The sequence below is a fragment of the Mercenaria mercenaria genome, chromosome 15, assembly GCF_021730395.1.
Source record: "Mercenaria mercenaria strain notata chromosome 15, MADL_Memer_1, whole genome shotgun sequence".
NCBI lineage: Eukaryota > Metazoa > Mollusca > Bivalvia > Venerida > Veneridae > Mercenaria > Mercenaria mercenaria.
In genome coordinates, this window is record NC_069375.1 from 5,949,385 (window position 1) to 5,961,657 (window position 12,273).

At 35.4% G+C, this 12,273-nt stretch overlaps 1 protein-coding gene across 1 annotated transcript in view; it reads right to left on the reverse strand.

The window, feature by feature from the left end:
* The window catches only part of LOC128549190 (uncharacterized), a 30,661-nt gene that overhangs the window by 15,296 nt on the left and 3,092 nt on the right, over positions 1-12,273 (reverse strand). The window contains exons 2-7 of the mRNA XM_053525712.1: positions 7,890-8,018; positions 7,120-7,262; positions 6,450-6,734; positions 5,958-6,091; positions 4,982-5,149; positions 4,045-4,163 (exon numbers count right to left, since the gene is read on the reverse strand). Coding sequence (XP_053381687.1) covers positions 4,045-4,163; positions 4,982-5,149; positions 5,958-6,091; positions 6,450-6,734; positions 7,120-7,262; positions 7,890-7,979 — 939 coding nt within the window. The 5' untranslated portion in view covers positions 7,980-8,018. The remainder of the gene's footprint in view (positions 1-4,044; positions 4,164-4,981; positions 5,150-5,957; positions 6,092-6,449; positions 6,735-7,119; positions 7,263-7,889; positions 8,019-12,273) is intronic.

The following is a 12,273-nucleotide window of genomic DNA, read 5'->3' on the forward strand; positions in this document are numbered from 1 at the left end:
GGAATGCTGTTGAGCAAAAAGAAAACATTTTTTACTATAATTTAGAAAGTTCAATGATTTCATTTTAAAAAAGAATTTTTGGGTTTTTTAATGTTATGGGAAATTTTTGACTTAGTAAATGTTTTGACTTGGCGTCATATTGTTGAAAGTTCACAACGGTTTCCCCAAGAAAATATTGGAAAAAAAATGAAAATGGGGGATCTTTTACAAATGAAAACACTTTTTCATTTCCCCCAACAAACACGAAAAAAGAAATTTCGAAAGCCACCATTAAACTAAATTCCCCCCTGAATCTTTTAAAAAATAATAATTATTATTATACCAGATTTTCATAGCGCCCTTTTCATAATAAAAACGTTAAAACGCAACCCCACAGGGGCGCGAAAATCATCCTTCTGCACAGAGCGATCTGCCACAAAGGGCAGGGGGAGATAAAGCCCCCAAACACATAGACCGGGGTTCGAACCCCCCACCTCTGGATGACACCGAGTGTGGTGTTTCCACCAACCACGTCCAATAAAATATAATCAATGTAATGACCATGTCACCAAAAGATTTAAAAAACTAGCATTTTAAAATTTCCCCCAGGTTTTTTTTTATGTTAAAAACGATACGAGCGCCATTGAATTATGAAAATTACATTTCTTTCAAAACTGCACATTACTTTTAGATACAGAAAAGGGAGGTATTCATAAACAATGAATTCATTGATGTGTTAATATTCAAAGCTTTGGCAAATTTGTGAGAAAACAGTTACTGAAAATAGGACTGAACAAGAAATAGATAGAGGATATTACATGCGAAGCTTTTACAATTTTATTCAACCGTTTTTAAACTCAAAGTGGGAAAGTCACAAATTATTATTATTATTATTATATACCTCATTTTATAGCACCCTTTTTTAATAAAAATACTTTAAAAGTGCTTTTCATAAAAAAAATTTATATAAAATTCAAAAAAAATGGGAATTGAACTTTTTTTAAAAAAAAAAATTTAAAATTTTCATTTCGGGAAAAAGATACCAAACATTTTTTAAATTGGGAAAGGGGGCAAACAAAATGAAACAAAAATAAATTCATAAAACATTAAAAAATGACTTACAAAAACACAGGGGCAGAGCAGAAATAGAACAAAGATATTTACATTTTTAACAGACAAATTAAACGGTATGATGTCTGCGAAATGAACACAGCATGCAAACCGTCCCGGAGATTGGGGCAATCCCTACCTAAACGGTCCGGGGAAAAATCCATGAACACCCACAGAAAAAAAAACCGCCAACTTTTCTGTCACACTGGAGTTTTTAATTAAAGTAATTTAATTGGCCGGGAAAATCCCCACATTATAAGTCCCGGGAAATTTTTGGGGGGATGTTAGTTGCCCAAAATTTTAAATAAAACGTCTTTAGCGCTTTTTTGAAAATTTGCACGGTCTTGCCTCCTTATGCCCCGATGGAGGGCATTCCCCTAACCTCGAGCAGCTTCGAAAACCCTCACCAAATCGTAAGTTTGACATTTGGGGACCACGTTTTAATGCATTATTTTGCGATCTCAGATTTTGGATGTGTATAAATTTCTAGCATGTTCGCTACAAGGGGGTTTGATCTTTGAGTGCCTATATGTATGTGTTAAATTTTGTTTCTACCCTACATGCACAGGGAAACCAATGAAATTTACGAAACAGGCGTTAATGGTGTATTGGAGTTTGGTTACGATTTAGCTGCCGGTTTTTACTATTGCGTTTGTTCATTGACCGTTTTTGGTTTTCCCTATAGAAGAGATTGCAATAATCCAAAACGTGTGTAACAGAGGTTGATTTGAGATTGGTTGCGTTTGCGGGTTTTAAAAATTTCTGAGGGCAATTTTCCGCAACTGTGCATAGGAATTCCACAACACTATTCACATGTTGTCCATCCTAATTTTGAATCCGGAAAGCCCCAGGTTCCTGACAGTATTGTTTGATTTCAGAGCCGTCCCCCTTTCACAAAATGTTTTGAAACAGATTTTGGGGCTTGGTTCAGGAAAATATGATTTAAATTTTGTTTTTTTAGCATTGAGTTTTTAACAGTTAGTATTCATAACTTACAAATTTTCCTTTAAACAACTTTTAAAGCGAGAAAGGTCTCTTCAAATAAAAATTTTATTTATTGGTTTGAAGGATTTAATAACTGCGAATGTCCGCAAAAGAAAAAGATTGTCAGTCCGTGCTTTCTGCAGATAGCTCCGATGGTTTTGTGTACATTTTTTTAGTTCTTTGGCCCCAGGGCAGACCCTTGGGACACTGTATTCATTAGCACTGGTTGGATAGCTCGCCATCATCATCGGGCTGGAGGGTCACAAGGTATACCTCACCTGCGATGGCTTTTCCTGTAAACCAAAGTGACGTTCAAAGGGGTGAAACAACGCCCCTGGGGCATGTGCAAATGCTGCAGAGAGATCAAGCAACACAAGAAAGTACATTGTTCTTTTCCCAAAGTTGAAGAATGCATTTTAACTTTTTTAGGCGGTTTTTGGTTGATGGAAATTTTTTATAAAGATTGTTAACTTCATGAAGTTCGTGTTCTCAATGATTTTTAATTCGAACATCTACCCATTTTTCTAAATTTTAGACAAAAAGGGAAGTTTACACAGGGGCTAAAGTTTTTTAGGACTTTGAATCTAGGGTTGGCTTTTTTAGAAGAGGTCTTATTTGTGAATGTTTTTTAACGCTTTTTGGGACAAACGCAGCATCTAAAGGGGCATTTCATAAAATTTTTTTACACGGGTTAGTTCGTCAAGACATTCTTTTAAAAAATGTTGGGATAGGATTAGTTCGCATATTTGTTTCGTGACTTTTTGAAATTGATTTTTCTTTGCTTCGGGCTTTAGAAATCTACATAATTGACACCGTGATTTAGTTTCTAGTCATCAAATCAGATACAGATTGTGTTTGCGATGCTATATCGTTTCTGTTGTTTTTGATCTTTCCCCAAAAAAGAAACACGAAAAACTTTGGGCGAATGCTTGGAGAGATTGTGTGGTAAAATCACCTGATTTGTACGCCAAAAAGATTTTTTGGGAATCTTTGATAAACTCTTAGATCACTTTTCCACTGAGTCATTTTGGGCCCTTTTAGTATTTTAACAGAGTTGTTTTTAAAATTTTATTTACTTCAGCACACTGTTCGGAAATTTGATGAAAAGATTGGAGCTTACTTTTACGCCCTTCCGTTTTTTTAAAATTTTTGTTCTGATGTTTTGCTTTGTGGAGTTGTCGTAAACCAAGGACTAAGGCTTAACACAAAAGCTTGGTAGTCAAAGGGCGTGTTTTTTTACTATAGAAATTAAAATGATATGAATATTCCTCCACAAATCATCGATTGTAAAATTCTTTTTACACGTGGACCTTTTTTGTCGAAACAAAAAAACTACTTTCTTTTCTGTATAAGTAAGCAATTTGACCAACGTCTCCTTTAAAAAATAATATAATTTATCCAGGATTTGGTTTTAATAAATCATTTTTTGGAGTTCGATGCGAAGAATTATATCACGAGGGGGGCCCGCCCCTGATATAAAAACGCACTGAACTACAAACAATGATTTTTTCAAAAGCAAAATCACAAATGAGATTATTATTTTTGTTTTAAAACGTTACCCAAAGGGTTTTTTTAAATACATCCTTACGACATTCATTAAAAATTTGCCCGTTTTCAATCGATTTCTTTTCCAGAGCGCCGCTATACCGTTTGACGCCATGAAGTAATAATTGTGACGTCAGAACAGTGATTTGTTGTATAATAATTCACTGTTTTCTTCCTTCTTTGTTTAATAGGAAAATGAATCGGATCGTGTTAGAATATACTATAAACGACGTTGACGTCAAAGCTTTATTACACTAGTGTATTATCATTTTTATTTAATGGCTTTATTACACTCCCGCTTCGTCAAACATGTGATAAACATATTTAATGTTCATAACAAAAAATGTGGCAGCCACGTTATAGACAAAGGTATCATGAGACTTTAAGCTCTCTCGCACATGGACCTACGGCCACAGACATGCATACCTGATTTTTGGATACCCATTGGCTAAGAGAAACTATAACGTTGTCAAAGGTTTCAAACTTTCCTTGTTTTGTTGCTGAGTCCGGTTGTTCAATCACATCTGGTATTATCTCCGTGTAACCTGTAAATAAAGATAACAAGATGGGCACGGACAAGAATCTGTCCACAGACATTACCCCCATTTAGAAACATTTAGTGTTTATGCCATTTTATGCAAAACTTGAACCTTTCCCTTTCTACGTGTCCCTCCGGGCAATACTTTAGGTACGGACGGACACCTGGGTAGACAGCCGCAATCCAGCTAGATCCTTCCATGTACAAAATCTATATCTAAAGTAGGATAAAGGACCTAGAGTAGCAAGTGTTTCAAGGTCAGCGATTTTAACCACTACGCTACAAAGAAGCCTTGAATATTAGAAGAAAAACAAAAGAACGTTGGCATTGAAGTATATACCAGTTACCATGTAAAGGTTCAAAATAATGGTTATATATCTTAACCCGTTTTGTGAAATTCTGTGTCTATTTGAAAAATGATTATTTATGAGAAATGACTTTTTTTTCCCTTCTGTTTTCTTTTGTGAGAATAGGGAGTGATAGTATCAATTTTATAACGAGTAGGGAAGCATTAGAGTGCTATTAAATCAAAAACCTTTTAACATCATTATAATAATGAAAGATTAAAGTTTGTGCTCATATGTGGATAAACTACGTAGCATTAAAAAAGAAAAAGTTATCACAATTTAAAAAATCATTTCTTATATATCTCTAGAGTAGCAAAATCAATCGGATCGAGAAATCGATAACGCCTATAGCGTATTTTCAAGGGAGACAATTTCATCGATAAGCCAGCGGTTTGGCTATGAAAGCTGGCAATGTCTATTTTCATTACTATTCCTAAATACTGTATAAGATGGCTCACACACAAAATGTATATCTCACCTATTTCTTCCATTTTTGGAGAGCCTTTGACGTAGAATATCCTGATAACTTGAGTATTCCTTTGGGATTTATCTTTATTCTCTGACCAGCACGTGCTTTCTGGATCAAAATCCTTTTGCATTCCTTCATATGCCTTCACGTTGTCCGTCTCTATTGTTAAAACCTCACCTACGTTAAACACCAAATATGAATACATTTACACAACTTGAAAAGAAAACGAAGGAGACCCCATAATAATCAACAACATCATTATTATCATCATCATCAACACCACCATCATCATCTTCATCATCATCATCCATTTAAGGTGACTCATTATCATCATTATCATCAATTTAATTTCGAAGTTTTCTTTCACTTCTTATTCATCATCATTATCATCTTCATCATCATTACCACCACTACCACCATCGTCACACTTTTATTTGTAGAAGACCTGCTGTACACATCACGGATTTGGGCTCAATAAATTATTATTATTATTATTATTATTACTATTATTATTATTATTATATACCACATTTGTATAGCACTCTTTTCATGTACACGTTCAAAAGTGCTTTACAGAATAATTTGCAAACAACACTGTGAATACAAACAATTATACATTCATCACAAACAAAACAATGCGTTTTCACATTAGCAAAATTCATGAATGTAAAACACATATAGAAGTGGGTTTTGAGCAGGTCTTTTAAAGCAGCTTCCCTGATCTTGACGGGAAGGGAGTTCCAAAGCTTTTGAGCAATGGACGAAAAGCTTTAGTCTTTGGAATAACTAGTGACAGCGTGTCATGTGATCTTAGGTTTCTGACCGGTTTATACACTTCTATCGTATCCCTTATATATAGGCAGGGGTCTATATTACTTCGCGCGATGCTTAATAACTTAAATAAAACTAAAGGAACATGTACATAGAGATAAAATGAAAAGTAGCCAGCAATATCCGGTTTGAATGGGAAATGCAAAGTTGTAACCTTGAATCGGGTCGCCTGCCAACTTCCCTTGAAGTCTTTTCATTGTATCTTCAAAGCCTTCAAAAGTTGTAATAGTGTAGGTATGAAGATGTTGGACCACTTCACCTGCGATAATAATCCTTCCGCGGCCATGTCTGAAACAAACACACCTTCAAAATACACTTGCCTTTCAATCAACATTCAGCTGTCATCTCGTAATTTGCAAATCGTCAGATGATAATAAAATCAAAATAAATGTGTAAAACTATGAACGTACGAAGTGCATACTGATGTTTTGAAAGTATTCCATGAAAATGTTTAAGGTTAAATTTAAAGATTACTACATAAATTGATACGCCACTTGTTCGCAGCTAACAAGGGTTCCTTGATTAGCAACATGTTCTTGTATTTTAGGGTACAATTTAACCTGCTTAGTCCTATTACTATGGTAGAATCACTGCACGGCTTTTCCGGGAGTTTTATATGGCAAAGTTCCAACATCGTTATGTTTACCTGTATCTGTTGACTGGAACCTCTATAGTGACTTTTTCCGGTACAACAGTTTTGATACCCAGTTGTTGCGGAGGACCAGGGTTCGATCTCTTCGTCAACCATAATCGTATTCCTTTTATGTAAACAGTGAATCCAAATGTAGCATCGTGCCTCAACATTTCATTTAGTTCATAGCTAATTGTGCCGTCCTTGGCTGGCGTAAGTTTTCTCACAATAGATTCGCATTTCCAAACAGTGAGGCCTGGATCGTCCTGTAGCCAGCGGTTAGCTGCTTCAACAATAGCGCTGAAGTATAACGAATATATCAGTTCAGACCCATCCACTGAATTCTAAGATTACAAGCAGTAATACTAGTGCTTATTTATTTGGATAGGCACGACGACATATAGCTACCGACATATTTTATGGTCGGCATTATGAACCAACAGTATAAAATTCTCTCAGGTTCAATGCCCAAGAATCTCAATTAATTCTGCCAATAATTATGGTGTCTGATTCATGACATTTTGTTATGTCGCGTTGAAGTGCCAAGGGATTTTGAAACTCATTGGGTTGTGTTAGAATATTTTACTTAACTCGCAGAATTAATTTATATAAAAATCAAGGTACCGTATTATAAAAGGAACGCAAGTAGTACATCACGTATATAGTTAATTATTGATTGACCTACCTGTAGTCATCAAATGTTGGCGCCACTTTTCCAGCGATGTTTCCAGCTTTAAGACACCTTGGCATTATGTCTATATATGCAAGTGGTGGTATATCCGAGGTCTGCTGTTCAGTTTTTACAGACGTCTGGTAGACACCCATTATCTGTAAAAAAATACAGAAGTTGTGTCAACAGCGTATAACACTTGCCCTCTAAAATGTTTTAAACTGTGGAAGTTATGTACACAATGCATAGATATAGTTGTAATATTACGAAGACCAAAAAAGGTCATAACTCAAAGAGGAAATAATCGGAAATGAAAGTACCTAAAATAAGCACATGTTAACTTTATGCTGATAAATGTGAAGTAAGTTTCATTTATTGAAAGGAGATGGAAACTAGGTGTTGAGTACACCTCTTACAGATGTTTTAGTTGTGTTACTATAATATCAAAAAAGTATCGTAATTGAAAAAAAAACATATTCGGACATGAAACTCCAAATAGATTGCGCATGTCTATATAACTTTGATGATGTATACAGAATTTAATTTAAATTGAATAGAAACTGTAGGTGCTGAGAACGCAAGAATGTGAGACGGACGGACGGATGTATATGTCTCCAAGGTCTTCGAAACAGGTGGCATAAAATGCGTTTTCATAATAGCGTTACGCAGGTGGGGAAATGTATAACTCCCGGAAGTTTTATAGCTTCAAAGTGAATTAATCCAGATATGAATTCTCCAAGGAACTTAACTTTTTTTCGTACACAAAATCGAGACAGTGTACAAACCTCTTCATATGACGGCGGCGGCAGTCGGAACGCAGCCTCGTCGGCAGAAATAGCCTGCGGCGGAGGGTATGATCCATTCTGTTTGTCCATGGCTGTCTGAACAAGTGTTTTTTATTATGTTATAATCTCCTGAAATAAAGGTTATATGGCTGCAGAATATCTATTTCATTTCATGTTCTCACTTGCAACCGTCAAATACACTGGCAATATCATAAGTTGCTCTATCTTATGTAAACGTATATTTCCTAAAATCAGTCAAGCTCCCCACTTATATAATTACACACATACAGGTATACAACATTAAAAATTCATAAAAACTCCTGCATAAATTTCTCCACACGCGAAAGTGTTATAAAATGCCTATTTCCCATAGGCTATCAGTATACAAACTGGTGGATAGTTCTTTCTGTAAAATAAACAGAGATGTTATCCTACCTTTTAATCCGATTCAGTTAAACATTTTGTTCTATTGGTCTGTGATTGTGTCCACCCTTCTGCTCATGTAACATGATCAGCATGAGATGACCCTAACCATGTTTTTAATGTAATATTAATCTTCATGTTGTTATATGCCTTCTTATAGTATTTGAAGTCAAATATTTACAGACTTTTAGACTTGTACTGTCCGTAAGTAATTGACCTGGCACTCATGAATATTCCGTATATTTCCGTAGATTAATTTTCGGTGTCCTAACCTAAATAGCGATGTAACAATTACATTTATATTTCTTCACTGATATAATATAGCATGTGAAGATAGCTGTGCGTACAAAACATTTAGCTGCAAATGTCGGGGGTTTTGGGTTCGAGTCCTACTTCTGATCAAATCTTTTTTCTTTTCAAATTTTATCTGCAAACGTTACAAGCAGGAATCTTGACACACTTATCTGACCGAACGTGATTTTTATGGTTTGTTAGCTTGTATTCAAGTTACCATTCATTTTAAAACTCACCATATTTGTCACCAACGTTTCCAGAAAATAAATAATACAAGAGAGAAAAATTAATATTTCGTGAAATATGTTGCATAAAGTAATGTAAAAATAAAAGCAATATCGAAAAAATACATAGATTAAAATGGTCTGAATTGATTTCGAACCAGTAGTAGAAAGCATTGAATATTTCAAAATGATCTTTTTAAGAATGACAGAACGCATAATTGCCACATGGTAATATGGCACTGAACATTATTATACAATAAACAATGTCCTTGTAAATTAGTAAATGTTCTATGACCCAAAACAAAGCATAATGATTTTAACAACAGCAATTCCTAAAACATGTTAAACCAACACAATATTTATTTGTACAACATTTTTGTATGTTAGACTGTTAGAGACCCAATTATAATAAACTTAAAACAAATATTTTAAAGAAGGTTTGTGTTTCAAAGGCTCAAAGCATGATTATGTTATAAAGGGCAAATTTTCAAATGAATGACAGTGTAAATAGGTGTGAAAGGTTGTGTTTTGTGGCTCTCTTAAAAACTGGAAATTTACCGATTTCTAGAGCTTGGATTAATATGAAAATAGTATAGAAGGATTAATTGAATAATGCTGCAGATGATGGTAGAACAGTTTCTTAAACTTGATAAAAAACTTTGAAGCTATTAATGTTTTAGTAAAAGACAATAGAATTTCTTTGTTCAAATGCCCTTTACTGAGATTCTCTCATTGACTTACTACAAAATGTAAATTGTCCCGAGGGCTTGATCGTTGACTATTGTGCGTATTTGACTTTCTTGTTGATATTGTGCAATTAGCTTGTGGAAAAGGTATGTGTTGACAATGGATAACTGTTATCATGAGCTCGAGCCAGTACATTTAACCGATAATACCGAGGTTAAAGTACCTGTGGCGACATCGGACACGATTCTAGGCAGCGACAATGGAAATAAATATCTATTTGAGTACAACAAGCTAGTTACGTTATATAGAGACTTGCCAAATACATTGTTTGTTTCACGGGTTGTGCGAGACTATGCCTCTAGTGAAACGGATCTTGATAATATGAGGCATTTATTGTTCGATGCCCTACGAGAATTTGAAGACTTTCCTTATGGTCTTCAGGCGGATTTCCGGCGGAGAGTATTCACACGACAAGGAGAGCCGGTAGCTATTAAACTGGCTAATGATATATATAGTTTAATTGCAGTCCATGATGGTGAAGACTTTTCGCTGTTCAAAGGTATGATACGTAGCGCGAGGCGTTCCGTCTCTACAATGCAAACTTCTGCTGACGGGATTTCATCTAAAACCCATCAACAATCCACACCCCAGTGTCAGTGCAATCAAGAAGTGGTTCTGCTTAAGGACACTGTATCCTCATTACAGGCAGTTTTTCTAACGTTAAAGCAAACAATTTATGCAAAAGACGAGTTACACTGACAACATTTTAGAAACCTTGCTAATTCTCTCGACTTACTTAAGTCACAGATATATGAATGCAGTAAGTGTATCATGGAGTGTTGGCTCTCTGGATGAAACTAGGAGTCACGTGACAACAACTGAAAACAATTTCAGAATGCTGGATAAGAGACTTTCATCAGTTGAAACTATATTGAAATCAGGCGAGCGCGCCAATGCCATGAACGTCACACAAATGACGGAGGGTTCTGATCCTGTATGTCTCCATACCAACGGTTCTGCAAGGACGGAACCGGAACCGATCAATGAGAATAATTTGACTGAGACAGGGTGCGAAACTCATCTGTCTGGGTCATTGATAATCGAGTTCGATATTGATACCATGGGACCGAATACAGACTTTCATACGACCGGGGGTAATCAAGCAGACAATTCAGCTGGAGCTGATAAACACCAATATATGCGCAGTCAACGCTTTCCAACTAAAAGTGCATTTATGTCAAACAGTGATCACTATAGTTGGAATAAAAAGGTTAAACATAATGTAACTTTTTCTGACATTATATCGGATATAGGTACTCCCGATCTACCGCGGGTAAATGGGATACCCGTAAGAATCACAGAGAGACAATACAATAGCGATTCTGAGCCTGTCGTTACTGATGATGACGACTTTGCCGTACATCTAAAGAAAAAATCTAGGAGATTTTTCATTGGAGGGTTTAAGAACTCTATGACTGAATCGCGCCTATCTTCATATGTATCAAGGCGGGAACTGAATGTGACTATGGTGCGTATTTTTAATCTGAGACGTTCTGTTGACGGTATTATAATACGGTTAAATGTGGAAGACGATGGGAATACCCATTTTCTTCAGCACAAGGGATTTTGGCCAAAAGGTGTCACGTGCAAACCATGGAAGTCACGTGGTGCTCGTAGTAGTAGCAGACAACAGGTAGATAATAAATGGGGTAATGATCAAGGACCAAAAATTCAACATAGTGATATAAACAGTGGTGGGTACATCAAGTTAATGAATAGTTTTGATGGCCTTGAGGTTGATGTAGATTAGGCAATGGCGTGTAGATACAGAAACTTTAATATATTAACATGGAACGCTACAGGCATCATGTCCAGTGCCTCTTATCTTTGTGACACATTGATTAAATATAATATAGACATATGTGGAATATCTGAGCACTGACTGTTTAATCATAACCTGTTCTTTCTTGATTCCATGTGTAGTGGTTATAAGTTTCATGCTGTATCTGACTCAGATTTAAATTTCCCAAGTAAAAAGTAAGTAGGGAAAGCAGGTGTTGCATTTTTATGGAACAAGAACATTGATCGCTCTGTCACTCCATTATCGGTTGACGACGATCGTATTGTGGGCATACAATTACAAGTTGCACCCAAACAATATGTAATCTTTTTCCAAGTATATTTACCTTGTAAAAATCATGCAATAGATAAATATAATACATATATTGGCAAACTGTGTAATATAATATAATATGTATTCGCATGCAGGGTATACATACTTCATGGGTGATTTCAATGCACAGTTTACAGCTAGCGATGGCTTAGGGGGCCGAGAGCAATTATTTTCTCGTTTTATAAAAACAGTAATTTATTGCCTGTGAACACTTTAGAAAGTTGTTGTGGTTTAAAATCAACATTCGTTTCATATGACAACTGTCATGAAAGTTCAATAGACTTCATCTGTGTGCCACAAGAATTATATGATTGTTTAGGTCATAGTGAGATACTAGATGACAATTGCTTAAACGTTTCGAGACATCGCCCTGTGTTTTGTAATATTAGAGTACCATATCATTTGAATAACAGTTGTAATCATGGGAAAAGTATTTCCAACGAAAATGTGAAAATAAACTGGAGGAAGGTTAATGCTGAACATATATTAAAATTTCAGAATATGTTAAATATGACAAAACACTTGAATGCATATAATACTGAAGATCTTCAAAAACATGATATTGACATGTTATATAAGGTGA